The 16,321-nt window shown below is 41.1% G+C and overlaps 1 protein-coding gene and 1 long non-coding RNA gene across 2 annotated transcripts in view; both read right to left on the bottom strand.

The window, feature by feature from the left end:
• Positions 1 to 687, bottom strand: part of ZMIZ2 (zinc finger MIZ-type containing 2) — a 35,232-nt gene extending 34,545 nt beyond the window's left edge. The window contains exon 1 of the mRNA XM_087969676.1: positions 544 to 687. Coding sequence (XP_087825802.1) covers positions 544 to 593 — 50 coding nt within the window. The 5' untranslated portion in view covers positions 594 to 687. The remainder of the gene's footprint in view (positions 1 to 543) is intronic.
• A 7,328-nt stretch (positions 688 to 8,015) lies between these two features.
• The window catches only part of LOC148130036 (uncharacterized), a 43,557-nt gene continuing 35,251 nt past the window's right edge, over positions 8,016 to 16,321 (bottom strand). Inside the window, exon 4 of the long non-coding RNA XR_015750309.1 lies at positions 8,016 to 8,221. This is a non-coding gene — a long non-coding RNA (uncharacterized LOC148130036). The remainder of the gene's footprint in view (positions 8,222 to 16,321) is intronic.

Raw genomic sequence — 16,321 nt, 5'->3', positions numbered from 1 at the left:
TCTTACAACCACTGCAGCACTACCAGAGTCATGTGATCAAAATTTAAGTGCTTGGCAATTGACGTGTATTTACCATAGTTGCAGCCTCCTGGGGTCACATGATCACCATTGGTGACTTTCTCAGCTGACTTCCAACAAGCAAAAGTCAAAGGTGGAAAGCCAGATTCGCTTAACAACTGCATGATTTGCTTAACAACTGTAAAATTGGGCCTGACTGCTTAACAATAGCAATTCCAGTTCCAACTGTGGCTGTAATTCAAGGACTGCATGTCCCCCTTCCTTTTATTAGGTGGTAATTTCCAAAAGGGAAACAAGAATTGCTGGACACTCAGGGATGGGAAACTCTGCATTCCACCCAAGGGCTCCATTGTATTTCCAGCCTTTTTGCAACCCTCAGGGCTGGAGACATTAGCAAAAGGAAAGAGATCAGGATGCTGAGCCCTGTGCCCACATTACAAGAGTTACCGAACAGCAAACCTCCAGGGTCAGATGAAAAGAGGCATGTGTAAAGCTGATAGAGGAGGCAAGCTGTATCATACTCACCCATGCGGGGTGGGAGGGAGCGATGGTTTCATTGGGTTCATGGGGGTCATTGGCTACAGGGAGGTGAAGGGGCTGGGTGCAGGATCCAAGGCCACACAGGGAGACCGGTCACTGCCTCTCAGATTCACAGCAGCAGATAAGACTAGAGGGAAGCAGGCAGGAAGCAAGACATTAGCAGCTGCACAGAAAGACAGGAAGTTTCTTATTCAAAGTCACACTGTCCGTCCTAGAATTATGCACTGTATTTCCCAACCAGAGAAGCTTCCAGAAATGTGGTCTTCTGCAATTCCCATGCTGGTCGGAAATTCTGGGACTTGGGGTCCATACCCATATTTCTGGAAGCTGTCCAGGTTGGAAAACACTGCGATGAATGAATGGGCAGCATCTACCCAGGGTTCCAAGACAAGCAATTAGGTGCATGAGGTAGCCAAACCATGTCATTTGTTGTAGTCCAGAGGACAAGCCTTCTCCCCCCATCCGTTTTATCTTCTCAGCACACTTGCAAAGAAGGTGGGACTGAGAAAGTTGGAGACCAGGCCAAAGTGCCCAAATGAAGATACTTGAGCTTTTCTTCCTCCAAGGTCAACACCCTTGCTTATAATTTATGACTGGCCCCTCAAGTGGCAACTTCTCCAAACTAAGGTGACTAGGTGAAGCAGACTGCCAAAGACACATGCCAATATATAGAGCTCCTCTCCCAAAACATATGCTCTCTTGGCCTTGATGATAGGGCCTCCCTCCGTGGTTCCCCATGTGTCCTCAGATACCCTCTTCTTCTCCAACAGAGTCAAGGCTAGGAGTGGGTGGCAGAGCTGGCACCCTGTCAACCCAATGACTTTGAGCTCTTTTGTTCTGGAGCAGCAAAAGTCTCCCCACCCCTTTCCAAGATGCCATATTTAATTTCTAGGCCGTGCAGGTAGAAGCCAAGTGCACACCTCTCGTGCCTTCTCTTCCACAATGATTTGTCTGTGGCTCTACCCCCTTAGTTTTCCTGCGGAGAAGTGGCCCCATTTGTTTAGCAGAGGCTTTCGGCTCTGATTACGTCAACTTTATACAGCGGCCAGAAGGAACTTGGCGTACTGCCCAGATATGGCAAAACAAGGTCCTGGCAAGAGCAAGCTGTCGAGCTGGCCTAGTTACACCAGATTAACTCTGTGTTTCCCACAGCTTCTGGAGCCACTCAAGAATACACATGCATCATTCTACCTGAGCATCTATCTGGCCGTTGGAACCTGAAAGTGCCAACATATTGCTTGTTATCACACCAAACAGAAGATGATACTAGAGAGGGAGACCGCAAGCAGTTTTGTCCTCTCAACAGTCAAGATTTTCAACCTGTTTTCCATACGTAGATGATGCTGAACTGTATCTCCAGCAGTGCTGGCTAAATAACATGGTCACTGGTGAGGGATCTTGGGTGCAGAAACTTCCAGAGAACCACAAGTTGACTGTTCTATCATTAAAAATAGCAGCTAATGCCCAGCCTTCATGAGGTCAGTTTGGTCTGATGATGATTTAGCATGTGCAAGTTTAGGGGACTGGAGACTAAAACATATGAAGAACGGTTACAGGAACTAGGTATGGCTAGTCTAGTGAAGAGAAGGACCAGGGGAGACATGATAGCAGCCTTCCAATATCTGAGGGGCTGCCACAGAGAGGAGAAGGGGTCAAGCTATTTTCCAAGGCAGCCAAAGGCCCAACAAGGAATAATGGATGGAAACTGATCAAAGAGAGATTCAACCTAGAAATAAGGAGAAATTTTCTTGACAGTGAGAACAATCAATGGAACAAAAGTTGCCTTCGGAAGTTGTGGGCTTCATCATGGGAGGCTTTCAAGAAGACATTGGACAGACTGCCATCTGTCAGAACTGTTAGTCTGCTGGGCAGGGGTTGGACTAGATGACCTACAAGGTACCTTCTAATTCTGTTAATCTAAACAAGCTAAAGTGCAAACCTAGCCATTTGGATGTAGACAACAAACTGTTTGTAAGCTACCCATGGGTCAGAGCATCTTGTGAAGCAAAGTCTGTATGGCTGCAGAAAGAGAGCCGCCCCAACATTCAGGTGGTGGGGATGGTAGGTCAGGATAAAACAGTGATTTCACGGGATATAAGGGACCTTACCTTTACATAGGAAGCTAACAGTTGTTTGATATGTTAGAAACAGAGAAGATACTTGGGGGGAGGAGGAGGAGGATCTAGAGTAAACCCAATCTGCTTGACGAGACTCTAGGAACCAGGCATCTCTTTCTTCTGCTATTTTTTTCCCATCATCCCAGATTGTCTAGATAGTGGGAATGACATAGTAAGAATAGTAAAGCAAACATGCCCAGGCAGATCTAATTAATTCCTCTTAGCTTTGGGAGGAACAGTAGGAAACCCTATTTCCAACCCCTCCTCCCTGCCCTCCCGCTGTTCAAGAGTAAAATTGTAAAAAGAAAAATTTAAGGAGAGAAATGCCACCCCCTCTTCTTCCCATTATTCATCCCATGCAAAATAGCAATAGCAATGCCACTTATATACCGCTTTACAGTGCTTTACAGCCCTCTCTAAGTGGTTTTAATTCATTTTATTACAGTCGTAGACCAGAGACCTCTAAGTGGTTTCCAGAGTCAGCATCTAGTCCCCAACAATCTGGGTCCTCATTTCACTAACCTTGGAAGGATAGAAGGCCAAGTCAACCTTGAGTCGGTCAGGATCAAACTGCTGGAAGTCGGCAGATTCATCCTGCAATACTGCATTCTAATCACTATGCCACTAAATTGTGTGAATAAGGTTCTAGAGGGCAATGTTTTCAATATTAAGCAGAAATCAAGAGCATGGGACATAGCTTCAAACTGATAAAAGGGAAGTTCAAACCTCATATTAAAGTCAAATTTTGATGGACGAGTTATTGAGGAAACACATGGAACTTGGATGCTTAAATAATCTGCATGTCTCCCTAAGATCACACATTATGTATGAGCACATCAATTCTCTTTCCCCTAGGATATTTAGGTTTTTTTTATTCAGTCATTTTAGTTATTGGCTTTTTCATCTTGAGAGGAAAGGAACAAAAACATCCTCCCAAAAAATCATGATGTTGTGGAGCAGAAGGTAGAAAGAATAGAACAGAAACACATTCTGGATAAAAGATTTCTCCTTGCTCTTTTAGAACAAGGTAAGGCTGTAGGACTTTTTTGGTTGAGCGAGTCTCATTAATACACTGATCAGCTCCCACTGATGTCTCATTGCATGTAAATCAAAGATCAGTTTGTCAGTAAAAAAAGGGGAACACAATTCTTAACAAGGTCTGAATATTAATGCAATATCAGAGGTTTTCAATTCAATGTGAAGGATGTGTGTTTGTGTTTATTTTCATAGTCATAATGTACACTGAAGATAGTATTTAATTTCATTGTACGAGGTGCAATGACAATAAAGTAAACTAAAACTAAACTAAACTAAATTAAAACAAACCATTTCTTCTGTAGTGACTCCACTTCAGCCAGTTTTGTTCAGGACTGCCTTTTTAACAGGTTGATGGTTAAGGAAAAATATATTTCTATTAATTTTAACAACCTTAGTGTGCCTGGTGGAACAAGGACCATGGTGCTTGTCAAGAAGTACAAGTAATCCTCAACTTACAACAATTGGTTTAGGAAATGTTCAAAGTTACAACAGCACTAAGTGACTTATGACTGGTCCTCAGACTTACAATCATCACAGCATCCCCACAGTCAGATGATCAAACTTTTGGCAACAGGCTTGCATTTGCGATGGTTATAGTGTCCTGGGATCATGTGATTGCTATTTGAGACCATCTCAGTTGGTTTCTGACCAGCAAAGTCAACAGGGAAGCTGTATTCACTTAATGACCATACAATTCATTTAACAACAGCAGAGATTCACTTAACAACTGTGGCAACAAATATTATAAAATCAGGCATGATCTGCCTTGCTTAGCAATGAAAATTCTGGTCCCAATTGTGGTTGTAAATTCAGGATTACAGGAGTCGTGGTGGTGCAGTGGTTAGAATGTAGTATTGCAAGCTAATTATGCTAACCATCAGAGGTTCAATCCTGACTGGCTCAAAGTTGACTCAGCCTTCCATCCTTCCAAGGTTGGTAAAATGAGGACCCAGATTTTGGGGGGCAATAAAGGGATGTTGTAAACTGCTCAGAGAAGGCTGTAAAGCACTATGAAACAGTATAAAAGTCTAAGTAATATTGCTACAGTGCTATTACTTGTATATTCCCCTTTAACGTAACTAATCCACTGAACTGCAATCCGGTGCTGATGCTACAAGGATGGTAGATGCCTGTTTGAAATGACTGCAGTTTCCTAGATCAGTGTTACTATCCATTACAAAGGCACACAGAAGCCTTGGCAACATGCCATAAAGCAGGAGAGGGCAATTGTGGCCCCTTTATGACCTGGAGACTTTAACTAACCATGGTGGCTCTGGAATTCTGGGAATTGAAGTTCACAAGTCTTAAAGTTGCCAAGGTTGGACACCTTACTTTGAAACAGTCTTCCTATAATTTCCCTATTGCATGCATTTTAGTAATCATTTCAGAGAATAATGGCTAGGTGGGGAAGACCAACAGAAAAAGGAGAAAGCCCCAGCATACCACATGGCTCATTTCCCCCAATCCTTCATGTCCATGAAGTTAACACATCTCAAGGACATTATTTTGGAAAATATACATTCAGTAGAATGTAAATGCAGCCATCCTTGTTCATGCTGGCTCAGGAATTCTGGGAGTTGAAGTTCACAGGTCATAAAATGGCAATAGTTGCCCACTGCTGCAGTAAAGTACTACTTGTCAGTATTCTTTTCAACAAGGGCAGGAGAAAGAAAAAGGGGCATTTTCATGTTAGGTGACAGCAAGCAGGCCATCCTCCTTTGCCTGTATACCTCTGCTCAGCTGGGACAACAGGTTTAAACAAGGATATGTTTTGCTTCTGGAATGGTTCACACTTCTGGCTTTCTCTTCCCATTACTGGTGATTCCTTATTGTTCTTATTAACTATTTCGAAAACTATTGGTTATTTATTTATCTTGCTGCATCCTAATCAAAGCACGTTGAGCCTAAGAAAATAAGATTTGGTGTAACTAAATATATTCTTCTCCTGTTCTTGCAACAGATCCTCTGCTCTATATATTGCTAGTAGACTCTGAACAATGAACACACACGCATACATAAACTTTATTAACTGGGACAGCTTCTTCAGAAGGAAATCATGCGTAACCCCAAAATGAATTAGCTACTAAAAGATGGCAGAGTGTCAGACAGAAAAGAAAAAGACTCCCACTGAGATATGTAGAGTGAAAAAAGAAAGGACTTAAGTCTCATGTGGTTTTTTCCAAAAACATTGCCCTGCAGATATGGTGACCTTCAGTTCCCATAATCTATAACCAGCAAGACTAGAGGTTTTGTGAATTGAAGGTCAATGCTTGCAGAGGACCGTGGGGGGCTGAGGAAGGTGGGACCCTTCCCCATAAAACATCTGATAGCAGCTTGGAAGAAAGTTTTGCTTGTGGGCAGGAAACGGGCAAGGGAGGAGGAGGAAAAATAGATTCATTTCTCAGCTAACCAAAACATACAATCTGACAGCTTCCAACTGTCAGTTGTAAACCCCATTTCCCTCAGACAAAGCCATTGCCTCATCTGGGACTAGCCACAAGTTTTCTAACTGCTCTTCTGTACATTTAAAGAAAAAAAGACTGTTATTTTTGCAATGCAGTGTGGGATGGTGTGCCAAGAAGGGGAATACACAAACACACATGTAATGTGTGAAAGGGAAGGGCAGAGAACACAGCAAGAGCAACGAAAAGAGGGAGGCAATTAGGGGTCACCACCGTAGGTGACATGAGTAGAGCACCAAGGTCCAGAGACCTTTCCATTTTTTTCATAGGAAGCTACAGAGATCCTTTTCCATAAACAGTTAATGAAAAAGAGGGGAGAAAGAGGAACTGAAGCTATAAATACCTCCAGTAGTACTGGAGAGAATAAATGTAATTTAGGGTTGAATTGTGGAGTCCTTGGATATCTTTGAGTTTGGCTTTTTGTTTGCAGACATGGTTTTGTTACCCAACTAGGTAACATCATCCATGGACACGGATGATGTTTCCTAGTTAGGTAGTGAAACATCCGCAAACAAGCAACCAAACTCAGACAGCATCAAGAACTCTACATATGAATATTTATATCACAGTGGAAGAGAGAAGAAACAGGTCATCTCTGATAATTTTCCCAGTTTTACGACACAGTATAGAGTTGCCATCTTGGTGCCTGTCTCAGGTATAGGACCACAACTACCACAAACCCACGAAAACTGTGGTTAAGTACCTCATATAGGGGACAGAATGCCAGCCCTACACTTGTAAAAGTTGTAAAAGTATGCAAAAGTTTGAAATATTCTCTGAGTCTACCTCCCCCCGCCCCCAGTAGTAATTCTTTCATCCCTGGTGAAGTTATTAATTTTGATTTTAAATAAAAGCAGCTCCTCTTCCTTAATCCCCCACTAACTTTGAATGTTAATGGATGATCATGTTTATCTCCTTGAGATGGACAAGCCACTCTTAAAAGTTGCAGAGACAATCATGTGGTTGGCTGATAACCACGCTTGTCCTTTGGGAGAAGATGGCTGCAATAGTGGGGCTATCCTAATTATTTATTTGATCTAATTGCAAGCCTATGATACCATACAAGGCAGTGGGATATTGCATTTGGGCAAGATACATTTTTCCTATTTTTGAGGGAGGCTGTCTTCCCCTTTTAAAAATAATACTGAGACTGCTGCCTTACATTACAGATAGTCCTTGACTTACAACCATTCGTTTCGTGATTGTTCAAACTTACAACAGCATTGAAAAAAGTGACTTACCACTCATCCTTGAGCTTACAACCATCATACCATTTCCACAAACACATGATCACAATTTGGACACTTGGCAAGTATTTATAAAGGTTGCTGCATCCCAGGGTCATGTGATTGCCATTTGCGGCCTTCCCTGTTGTCTTCTGGCAAGCAAAATCAATGAGGGAAGCTGCATCCAAGCCTCTTTTAAATTAAACCTAAACTTTGAGTTGACCCAATTTTTTAAAAAAACTCTTCCAATCATGATAAAGAAACAGTGCTTATTTTTTTTGGTTTTTTTGCAAAACAAAGTAAATGTATGCATCCCACAAGTAGTTTCAAAATGAATTGGCAGTCTTAGCTAGCTGTGCAAACATGGGGGGTGGGGTGGAGAGGGAACATAAGTTGTCTCCCCACCCAGCAGCTGTTTAATAAATTAATCTTCCTTTTCCTTCTCCTAGCCCAAAGGAGTATCATCCAGGTACCATCCAAAGGATATGCAGGAGGTTAAAAAATATCTTATGAAAAGCAGAACCAGAAACTGATGGGAAAGTAGATATCTGATACAGTACACTAAACATTCATTTAGTGACTGAAGTTATAGTGACACTGAAAAAGTGACTTACAACTGGTCCTCACACTTATATCCATCACAGCATTCCTCATGATCATGTAATCAAACTTCTGGTGTTTGCAACTGGCATGTAACTACCACAGTTACAGTGTCCTGAGTTCAAATGATCACCATCTGCAACCTTCCCAGCTGGCTTCCAACAAGCAAAGTCCATGGGGAAGCCAAATTTGCTTAATGACCATGTGATTCACTTAAGAACTGTGGCAAAAAAGGTTATACAATCAGGCACAACTCATTTAACAACCACTTAGCTTAACAGCTTAAATTATGTGCCAATTGTGGTTTATAAGTTGAGGGTTACCTGTAATACCTTCAAATGTGGAAGACAAGTCAAAGAATCCATCTCAGTGGGCAAAGGAAGACAAAAAGCAGACTGGAGGCATGGATCCTGTTATGTGGATAGCAAACCACTCTAACTGATCCTGGCTTATTGTTGCCCTTAAACATGACATGTCAGGTATATATACTCTCTTAGCAGCATTTGTTCACTTGAATTTGTTTTGAAGTACAGAATTCATGTTTCCAGTTCACCTTGCACTGACTGCAACTTTTCAGATAATATATACTGTAATTAAAAAGAACTGACACCATTTAATTTACCACAAGATTTAAAAAATTTCATAAGGATCAGCAAGTTTTCTTTTTCTCATTTTCAGTGGAAATTGACAGAAAACCAGTACAAAGCATGGAGGCCTTTAAGTCTTCTGTTCTCACAAGGGGGTGGGGGAGAGACTTTCCTTTTGTCCTTCTGAAGGCCACCAGCTTAATACCATTCCTAGATGAATAATAAGAATTGGCAAAAGAAAGGAAACGTAGTACCAACACTCATTGGCGCTTTGGATGTAATCCCAAAACAACTGAGCACCACTTGAACACATATGCAAAATCACTATCACTCAATGGCAAAGAGCAGCTTTACTGGGAACAGCTTACAATACTTTAACACAATCAAAGAACAACATCTACCTATCTCAGCTCCTGGGGAAGGACTTGATAGGCTGATAAAAATGCCAAAATGCCAAACATCTGGCTGACTATATGACCAATCATAATTTAATCAAAATATATGCTGCCTGAATCTCAGTGACTCTGGATTATAGTAGAGAGCTGACTTTTTGGGATTTAATTCTTCACTTATTCTGTTTGAGTAATCATGAGTAATTATCTCACAGACAGAAAGAGTGGCGCTCTGCACATGCTAGGAGACACTGTGTTCATGTAATGGACAGAAGGAATAACCTGAGGGACAGGAGGAAGAGTTACAACCAAGACAACAGTCAGATAAAAAGAAACTTGAGTTTGGAACAGGCCTGTAATCCGAATGTCCCAAGCAAGACCTTCTCCAGTTCTCACAAAGAGAAAGGGAGGAAGTTGGGAAGCATATTTAGACTTGCAAGTTTCTATGACTATAATTGCATAATAAAAGTAATATTAGCATGCATGACTTTAGTTTCCTACTTTCCTATCATGCAGGGTTGATTTCTTTTAGTTTACCCTTTTGAAGTTCTCTCTGCTCAATGAATGCAGACACTAAACCACAACTCAAATTAACCCTGCATGTTTTGACAGAGTTTGGGTAACAGGAGTAGATATTCCCAATCTTAATGCAAAATAGCCTGACATGCAATCTCATATTAACTCAAACGATAAGATGCTTTTCACAATAGATAATGTCTTAGATCTCTCTCCTCCCCACCCTTCCCTCAGGAGGGGCAGAATCAACAGGGAGTTAATTGGGACAAATATATCTGAGTCCAAAGTATAACACAGCCCTTAGCAGCTCCACATTCAAAGTCTGGCACTCTCTCCCATTAATTAAATTAAATGAAGCTTTATTTGTTCTCCTCCCCCACTTTATTTGGGTGTTTCTCTTGAGAGAAATAATCTAGGGTTTTATCAGGAAAAAAACAGATGCAGGCAGAAACAAGAACTTCAGTTTAGGGAACAAGGATGGTTGTTTCATAAATAGCATTTTAGTGTAACACATGCTTATGAGTGTGTGCAAGAGTGTATAATAAAAAGAACCCAAACTAATCCTCCCTTGAACCTTCTTCTGTCTGAAAGTGTAAGACTGCAGGATGCTTCTGGTATTATTAACTAAGATCTAGTAGGATTTTAAAGTCTGGTGGATTTTTTGAGCAGGACTTTTTATACAAGTGGGAAGGAAAGGAGATTGGCAAATCACTTCTAAAGGATGCAAACTAAATCATTCAGGATCTTCTGAACTGCTTCAACAATAGCACTGATATATTGTTGCTGAATTTGCCCCCCGAATACACTTTATCTGTTATTTTGTGTTTTGCTGCAACTTGCAGGCTCTCAAGATCACAGAGCAAACTAAGACAGTCCCAGGTAAGGTTTCACTTCATCAGAAGAAATGCGGATAGAGACTTCTCCAGAGAAAATCTGCAAATGCGGTGCTAAAATTTATGGAGGCTTATTCCCCAAGAAACCCATCAAAAGATGCTACAGGACAAGTGGTTATGCTTGCTTTTTCTCTCTGGCACAGATTCCTTGCAAGAGTTTAGTATCTTGTGAGTTGAAGTACAATTCTTAAAGTACAGGTAGTCCTCTTTTTACAACATTTTGTTTAGTGACTGTCTGGTCACAATTGCACTGAAAAAGTGACACTAATGTTTTTCATACTTATGCTTGGCAACAGACTCATATTATGACGATTGCACTGTCCCAGGGTCATATGATCACCTTTTACGACCTTCCGACAAGCAAAGCCATGTTATTAATGTAACAACTGCAGTAATTCACTTAACAACTGTGGCAAGAAAGGTCGTAAAATGGGGCAAAACCTAACAAATGTCTTGCTTAGCAACACATTTTTGGACTCAATGATGGTCATAGGCCGAGGATTATCTGTATGTCAGAATCATGCTCACAACTATCAGGGGTTGCCTATTTCCAAATCTGGTAGACACAGACTGCTCTCTAAAATCACTGATTAATTGCCCCCTGATACCTCCTAGTCTGCCAAGAACCTCACTATAATCTTTTAAAATCCTTTTCTCCCCCCAGGAGAGATGCCTTTTTCCATCTCTCTGGGCTGCAATACTTTGTCATCTTTCTTTTCCAGGAATGCCTACTGGGCTTGAAACATTCTTGCAAATCAAGATAATTCCAGCATTTGAATCTGTGGTATGCCAGCTTCTTTTTTCAAGAGGAAATCAATATTGAAAACTCAAGCAGATTAGAAAGGCTGACAGATGGTTCAGGAGGTGCCCAGTGGAAACTTCTGTAGCCATAGGCAACAATAGAGGAATAAAAGGAAATTCCAAGAAGCACAATTTTAACTCTGAACTACATTTACAAATCACGTTACTTTAAAGAACAGAACTTTGGCAGTTTATTTTGTGGTGAGAGACTGAAACAGAGAAAAAAGAGAGGGAGAGAGGGAGGGAGGGAGAGAAGAGGAGGAGGAGGAAGGTGAAAATGTGCGCCAGATTCATCTTTTTTTCTCTCTTTGGCACAACTGTAAAGGGTAGGGTGTGTAGCTCCCTCTCTCCCTCCCTCCTCCAGCAATCTGGTTCCTGGGCAGAGAAAGCGATTGGGATAGCTCTCCACTGCTGTGGGTGACCCAGTGTCACAGCATTTCCACCTCTACCCTCCCCCCCCCGCTCCCTTCCAGGCTGAGCATCAGGCAGACAGTGGAACAGCACGTCCTGCTCGCTCAGCCTGCTCCAGCTGCAGGGAGCCAGGTAGCGAGACAGAAACAGACCAAAGGAAGTGAGAGCTGCCCCCCCCTCCCCCAGCATCCAGGATCAAAATCTATCTGGTACATCCAAAGCAAGAATGAGATGGGCAAGAGAGGGCAGGAGCTGACTGACATTCCAGAAGCAGACAGAGCAAGCAGAGAGAGAGAGAGAGAGAGAACATGGATTTCTTAGATCAGTTTCTCAACCTTGGCAATTAAAGCTATCAAACTGAACCTTGGCTGAAGGCTTTCTCAAATGCCCTGGGCTTAAAATATAACCTTGAGTTTGTTACAACAGTCTTTATTTAAATCCTACAAGAGAAGAAAAGATTATTCTGATCAGTTCCTGTGCCCCAGTGAATTTGCAGCTTTACTAATTTATGCTTGGTCTGTTTGCAAGACAACCCCTCCCCTTAATTTTAATACAATCTAAAGTGGGTTTGCCTTTTATATAGGGCAGGCTATGGAGAGCATAGCCAGTTCTTAGAGAACTATTTTTCATGCCATGAATTAAGTCTACGGTAATCAGAAGTGTAAGCCTGACCATAGTTTACTCAGAGTAGTATTCCACCAAATTCAGTGGGGGACTGGTATATGCTCAATGCAATTTGCCTAGGGAACCCAAGGCTGAAATCCTATGTGCATTTACTTGAAAATAAGTCTGCTGGCCTCTGTGATGTTGACTCCCAAGGAAGTCTCATGCACACTTGCAGTTACATTTCTCACTCCCCTTCTAAACATCAAGACCAGAATGCTTTAGTCCATTCACAGCTTTTTCTCTCTAGTTTTTACCCCCATGAGATTAGTCCTAGATGACAGTAAAGGCTTTCAGTTTTAAAGTGGGCTTATTATAAGGTGACCAACTTTTTTTACAATGAAAAAGAGGACACAAATAAATTGAAGGAAAAAAACAAAGCCACTTGCGCGCGGCACATTCTCTCAAAACAATTCTCCTGTGTGGAGTGCATGCATCTCATAATTGCATCTCGCCGCACTGTACCGAGCCTTGATGAATCGTCATGTCAAATACAAATACGTCACATCACACACAATGGATCGGATCAGCATCGATCAAATATGGAGATTTACAGATGAGTCTTCAAATATCAAAAAGGAGGACATGCAAGAGGACACTTTTCAAGAGAGGACAGAACTTACTAAAGGAGGACTGTCCTCCCTAAAGGAGGACAGTTAGTCACCTTACTTATTAGTATTTTATAAACACCACCTCCCCAGGGGGAAAGCAAAGTACAAATTTGCTTGTCTACTGATTTCAAGTGCCTATATTTAAATGTTTGGTTGTTTGAGAAAAGAATCATACTTCAATTCATATGACTAGAGAGAACCATATGGTCTCTAAATAACTATTCTACTCTACTCTATTCTGAAGTAACTTATTTATTGCTAAGGTCGTTCATTCATTGCTGAAGACACATATATAATTCTTATTGTTTTACAATAATGATGGAAATATATGATGTTGCTTTCTTTGACTGGGACTTCTGTGATACTAAGGATGCTTAAACATAGCTTGCTGAATAAACCACACAGCTGGCTGGGTTCACACCACAGGCTCAGCCAAAATGAAGCAACTAAGCTTCTATCCACTATACCAGAGGTCTCCAACCTTGGCAACTTTAAGACTTGTGGACTTCAACTCCCAGAATTCTCCAGCCAGCTCTGCTGGCTGGAGAATTCTGGGAGCTGAAGTCCACAAGTCTTAAAGTTGCCAAGGTTGGAGACCTCTGCACTATACTGCAAGCAAAGTGGAGCTAAGGGGAGGGCTGAGAAAATGGCATCTTGCCATCAGAATTACTTAGTGAATCTGTAATAGCAGCTGAGATTCAAACTATGACTTTAGAGACCTGGAGACAGGAGTGAAAAAGAAAAGTAGGTCTTTATAGCTTCCACAGGTCATCTACAACAGCAGGGTGTCAAACTCATGTCGTCATGGCAACATCACGTGACGTATCGGGACTTTTTTCCCCTTCACTAACCCGGGCGTGGGTGTGAACAGCACGTGATGCATTTGGCCCGCAGGGCGAGAGTTTGACAGCCATGTACTACAGTAACAGTATTTCTATACTTGGCAAGTTTATAAAATGTGTAGACTTCAGTTCCCAGAATTCCCCAGCCAGCTATTTGGGGAGTTGAAGTCCACACATCTTACAGTTGCCAAGTTTGAGAAACATGTTCTTAGGTCATACAGTACTTCAAATATGAAAGAAGAAGCTATATTCAGAGTCAACCAGCCATTTGTGCAGGTGATCACACAGCTTAATGATAGCAATTCCATGATCCTCAAAAAGATGAATTTGCTTGACAGATTCAGTAGATACCCCAACATCTCTCCAAAGTTTATTTCTCCATTGGAGTCCAAAGCATGGTGCAACCATAGCATTTATCCATTGCAAACAGCAACTGTGGTTCTTTCAAAAATCCTTCTAAAGTCTACAGCAAGTTATAACCACTGGCATGCAATTGCAAAAATTGTGGCCTGAGGGGATTCTTAAATGCATAGCTGTCCACCACCTCCAAGTCTCTTACCTGGAGACACTGTGAGTTGAGTAAATAAGAGGAACAGCAAAAAACATTGCCTTAAGTGTCAATAACTCTACAATTAATTGTGAGGAGGAGGAGGATGGAAGAGATTATTTACTTCTGCAAGTGAAACAGATGTTGTACTATTCCTAGTTGTGTAGATTTTTCCTATGGAACAGATATAGAAACAGGTGAGGTTCTTGTCACTACCTAGACAAAACTACAAAAGAATTCTTTCTAATGAAAAAAAAAGTCCTTGGGAGGATCAGTGAAAAAAAGCCAAGTGCTATAACTGGACTCTCTAGTCAAGAAACACCTCTTTTGTTAGCTGTCATTGAAGAAACAGTGCAAGAAAAATTACTTAGGTTAAAATTTGTGTTTTATGTACTGCTTGATTCTTGGCAACTGTTAGTTCCAGGATGGAGAATCTTAAGACATAAAATATTTAGAAAAAAGTTAGGAGATATTCTTTTCATGGGGTCTTAAAACTGTTTCCAAACAACCGTGGAAACTATACAAGACAAACAGCAAGGAAAATCTGGATAACTGGAATGAATGCAGAAGAAGGAAATTTTGGGGGAGATGCAATTTCTCAGCCTCATGTGACAAACCTGCCTCCATCTAAACTCCTTTTCCACAGGTAGTTGTCATCTCCCCAAAATCCAGCTTTTTGGCACCACCATATGTGTGTATCTCTCTCTTTCTCCATCCATCCATCCATCCATCCAAGCCAATGATCACAATATGAATTAACTTTCCTCATTTCCTGGATTCATTCATTAATAAATAAAAGTCGAGAGCCCAAACATGCTATAGCACAGGGGTCTTCAAACTTGATAGCTTTAAGACATGAGGACTTCAACTCCCCGAATTCTTCCTCCAATCATGTTAGCTCAGGAATCCTGGGAGTTGAAGTCCACAAATCTTAAACTTGCCAAGTTTGAAGACCCTTGCTATAGCAGATTACTCAAACCTTTTCAGATCTTTCCATCTATCAGATCACAGTTCTCTAATCAGTATGGTCAATGTTCATGAACTATAGGAGTTCCAGTCCAGGTTACAAGCTGCCCATTATTTCTCCTACCCAAAGTTATCATAGTTTATAATTGTTACAGTTGCAACCCATACACATTTACTTACTTGGAAATCAATTATATTGAAATGAGTGTGAGATACCCTAAAATTATAGGATACTATTTTATTCCAGGTAAGGTCATTTGTCCAAGTGCTATAACTGGCCTGTCTGGTCAAGAAACACTTCTTTTGTTAGCTGTCATTGAATAAAAAATGTATCTAAAAGATTTCCTTTGATTCCAAAATACATCAGAAGACTTCCAGAACCAACATCAATACCTCCACTGTGGATGAGCTGCAGTTGGAAAACCTTCTATCTGATATATTATTGATCTCAGGTATCTCTTCAGCCATTTCATGAACTTCCATGGTTCAGGTATCTCTTCAGCCATTTCATGAACTTCCATGGCTCAGATGAAAAACAGAAATGAAGCCAGAAGTCATTTGCAACCTAGAGGTGTCTGCTTCTAATTAAGTTTATCCTTTGATTTTAAGTAGAAAGAGGGGCAAAATAAAATCTTATAGGAGACAGAAGATCTATCAGGTCCTACAATATCCCAGCAATGACCCTCCATTTTGGACCAAAATTATCACAGATCTAGGCACACCCAATGTCTCACCAGACAGCTTATCCTTACCAGTAACCAGATTATGATTGCTCCCCCTTTATAAGGTACAAACCAAAATTCTAATACAATTAAAAGAGAAGAAATCTCCTAATTCTGGACTAGAGGCAATTAACCCCACAGGAAGATATTTAGAATCCTTATTTCACTTTCTCACCTGCTAAAAGGAATACCAGTGAAAAGCCAGGCAGGGAAAGCAGAAACTATATGATCCTAAGCCTCTGAAACTCACTAAGCAAAAAACTGAATTATATATTCAGGAGTGGATAATAGATTCCAGCTAGGGAATGAAGAGATTTTTGTTTGTTTTCAGAAAAGATCCCAGATGATACCCTACTGTTCCCCAGTGTC

The sequence above is a fragment of the Notechis scutatus genome, chromosome 7 (assembly GCF_049901735.1).
Source record: "Notechis scutatus isolate UNSWTSFEM ecotype Mainland chromosome 7, rNotScu1.2, whole genome shotgun sequence".
Taxonomy (NCBI): domain Eukaryota; kingdom Metazoa; phylum Chordata; class Lepidosauria; order Squamata; family Elapidae; genus Notechis; species Notechis scutatus.
Note: the sequence above shows the minus strand (reverse complement) of the source record. Positions and strands in the feature narration are given on the sequence as shown.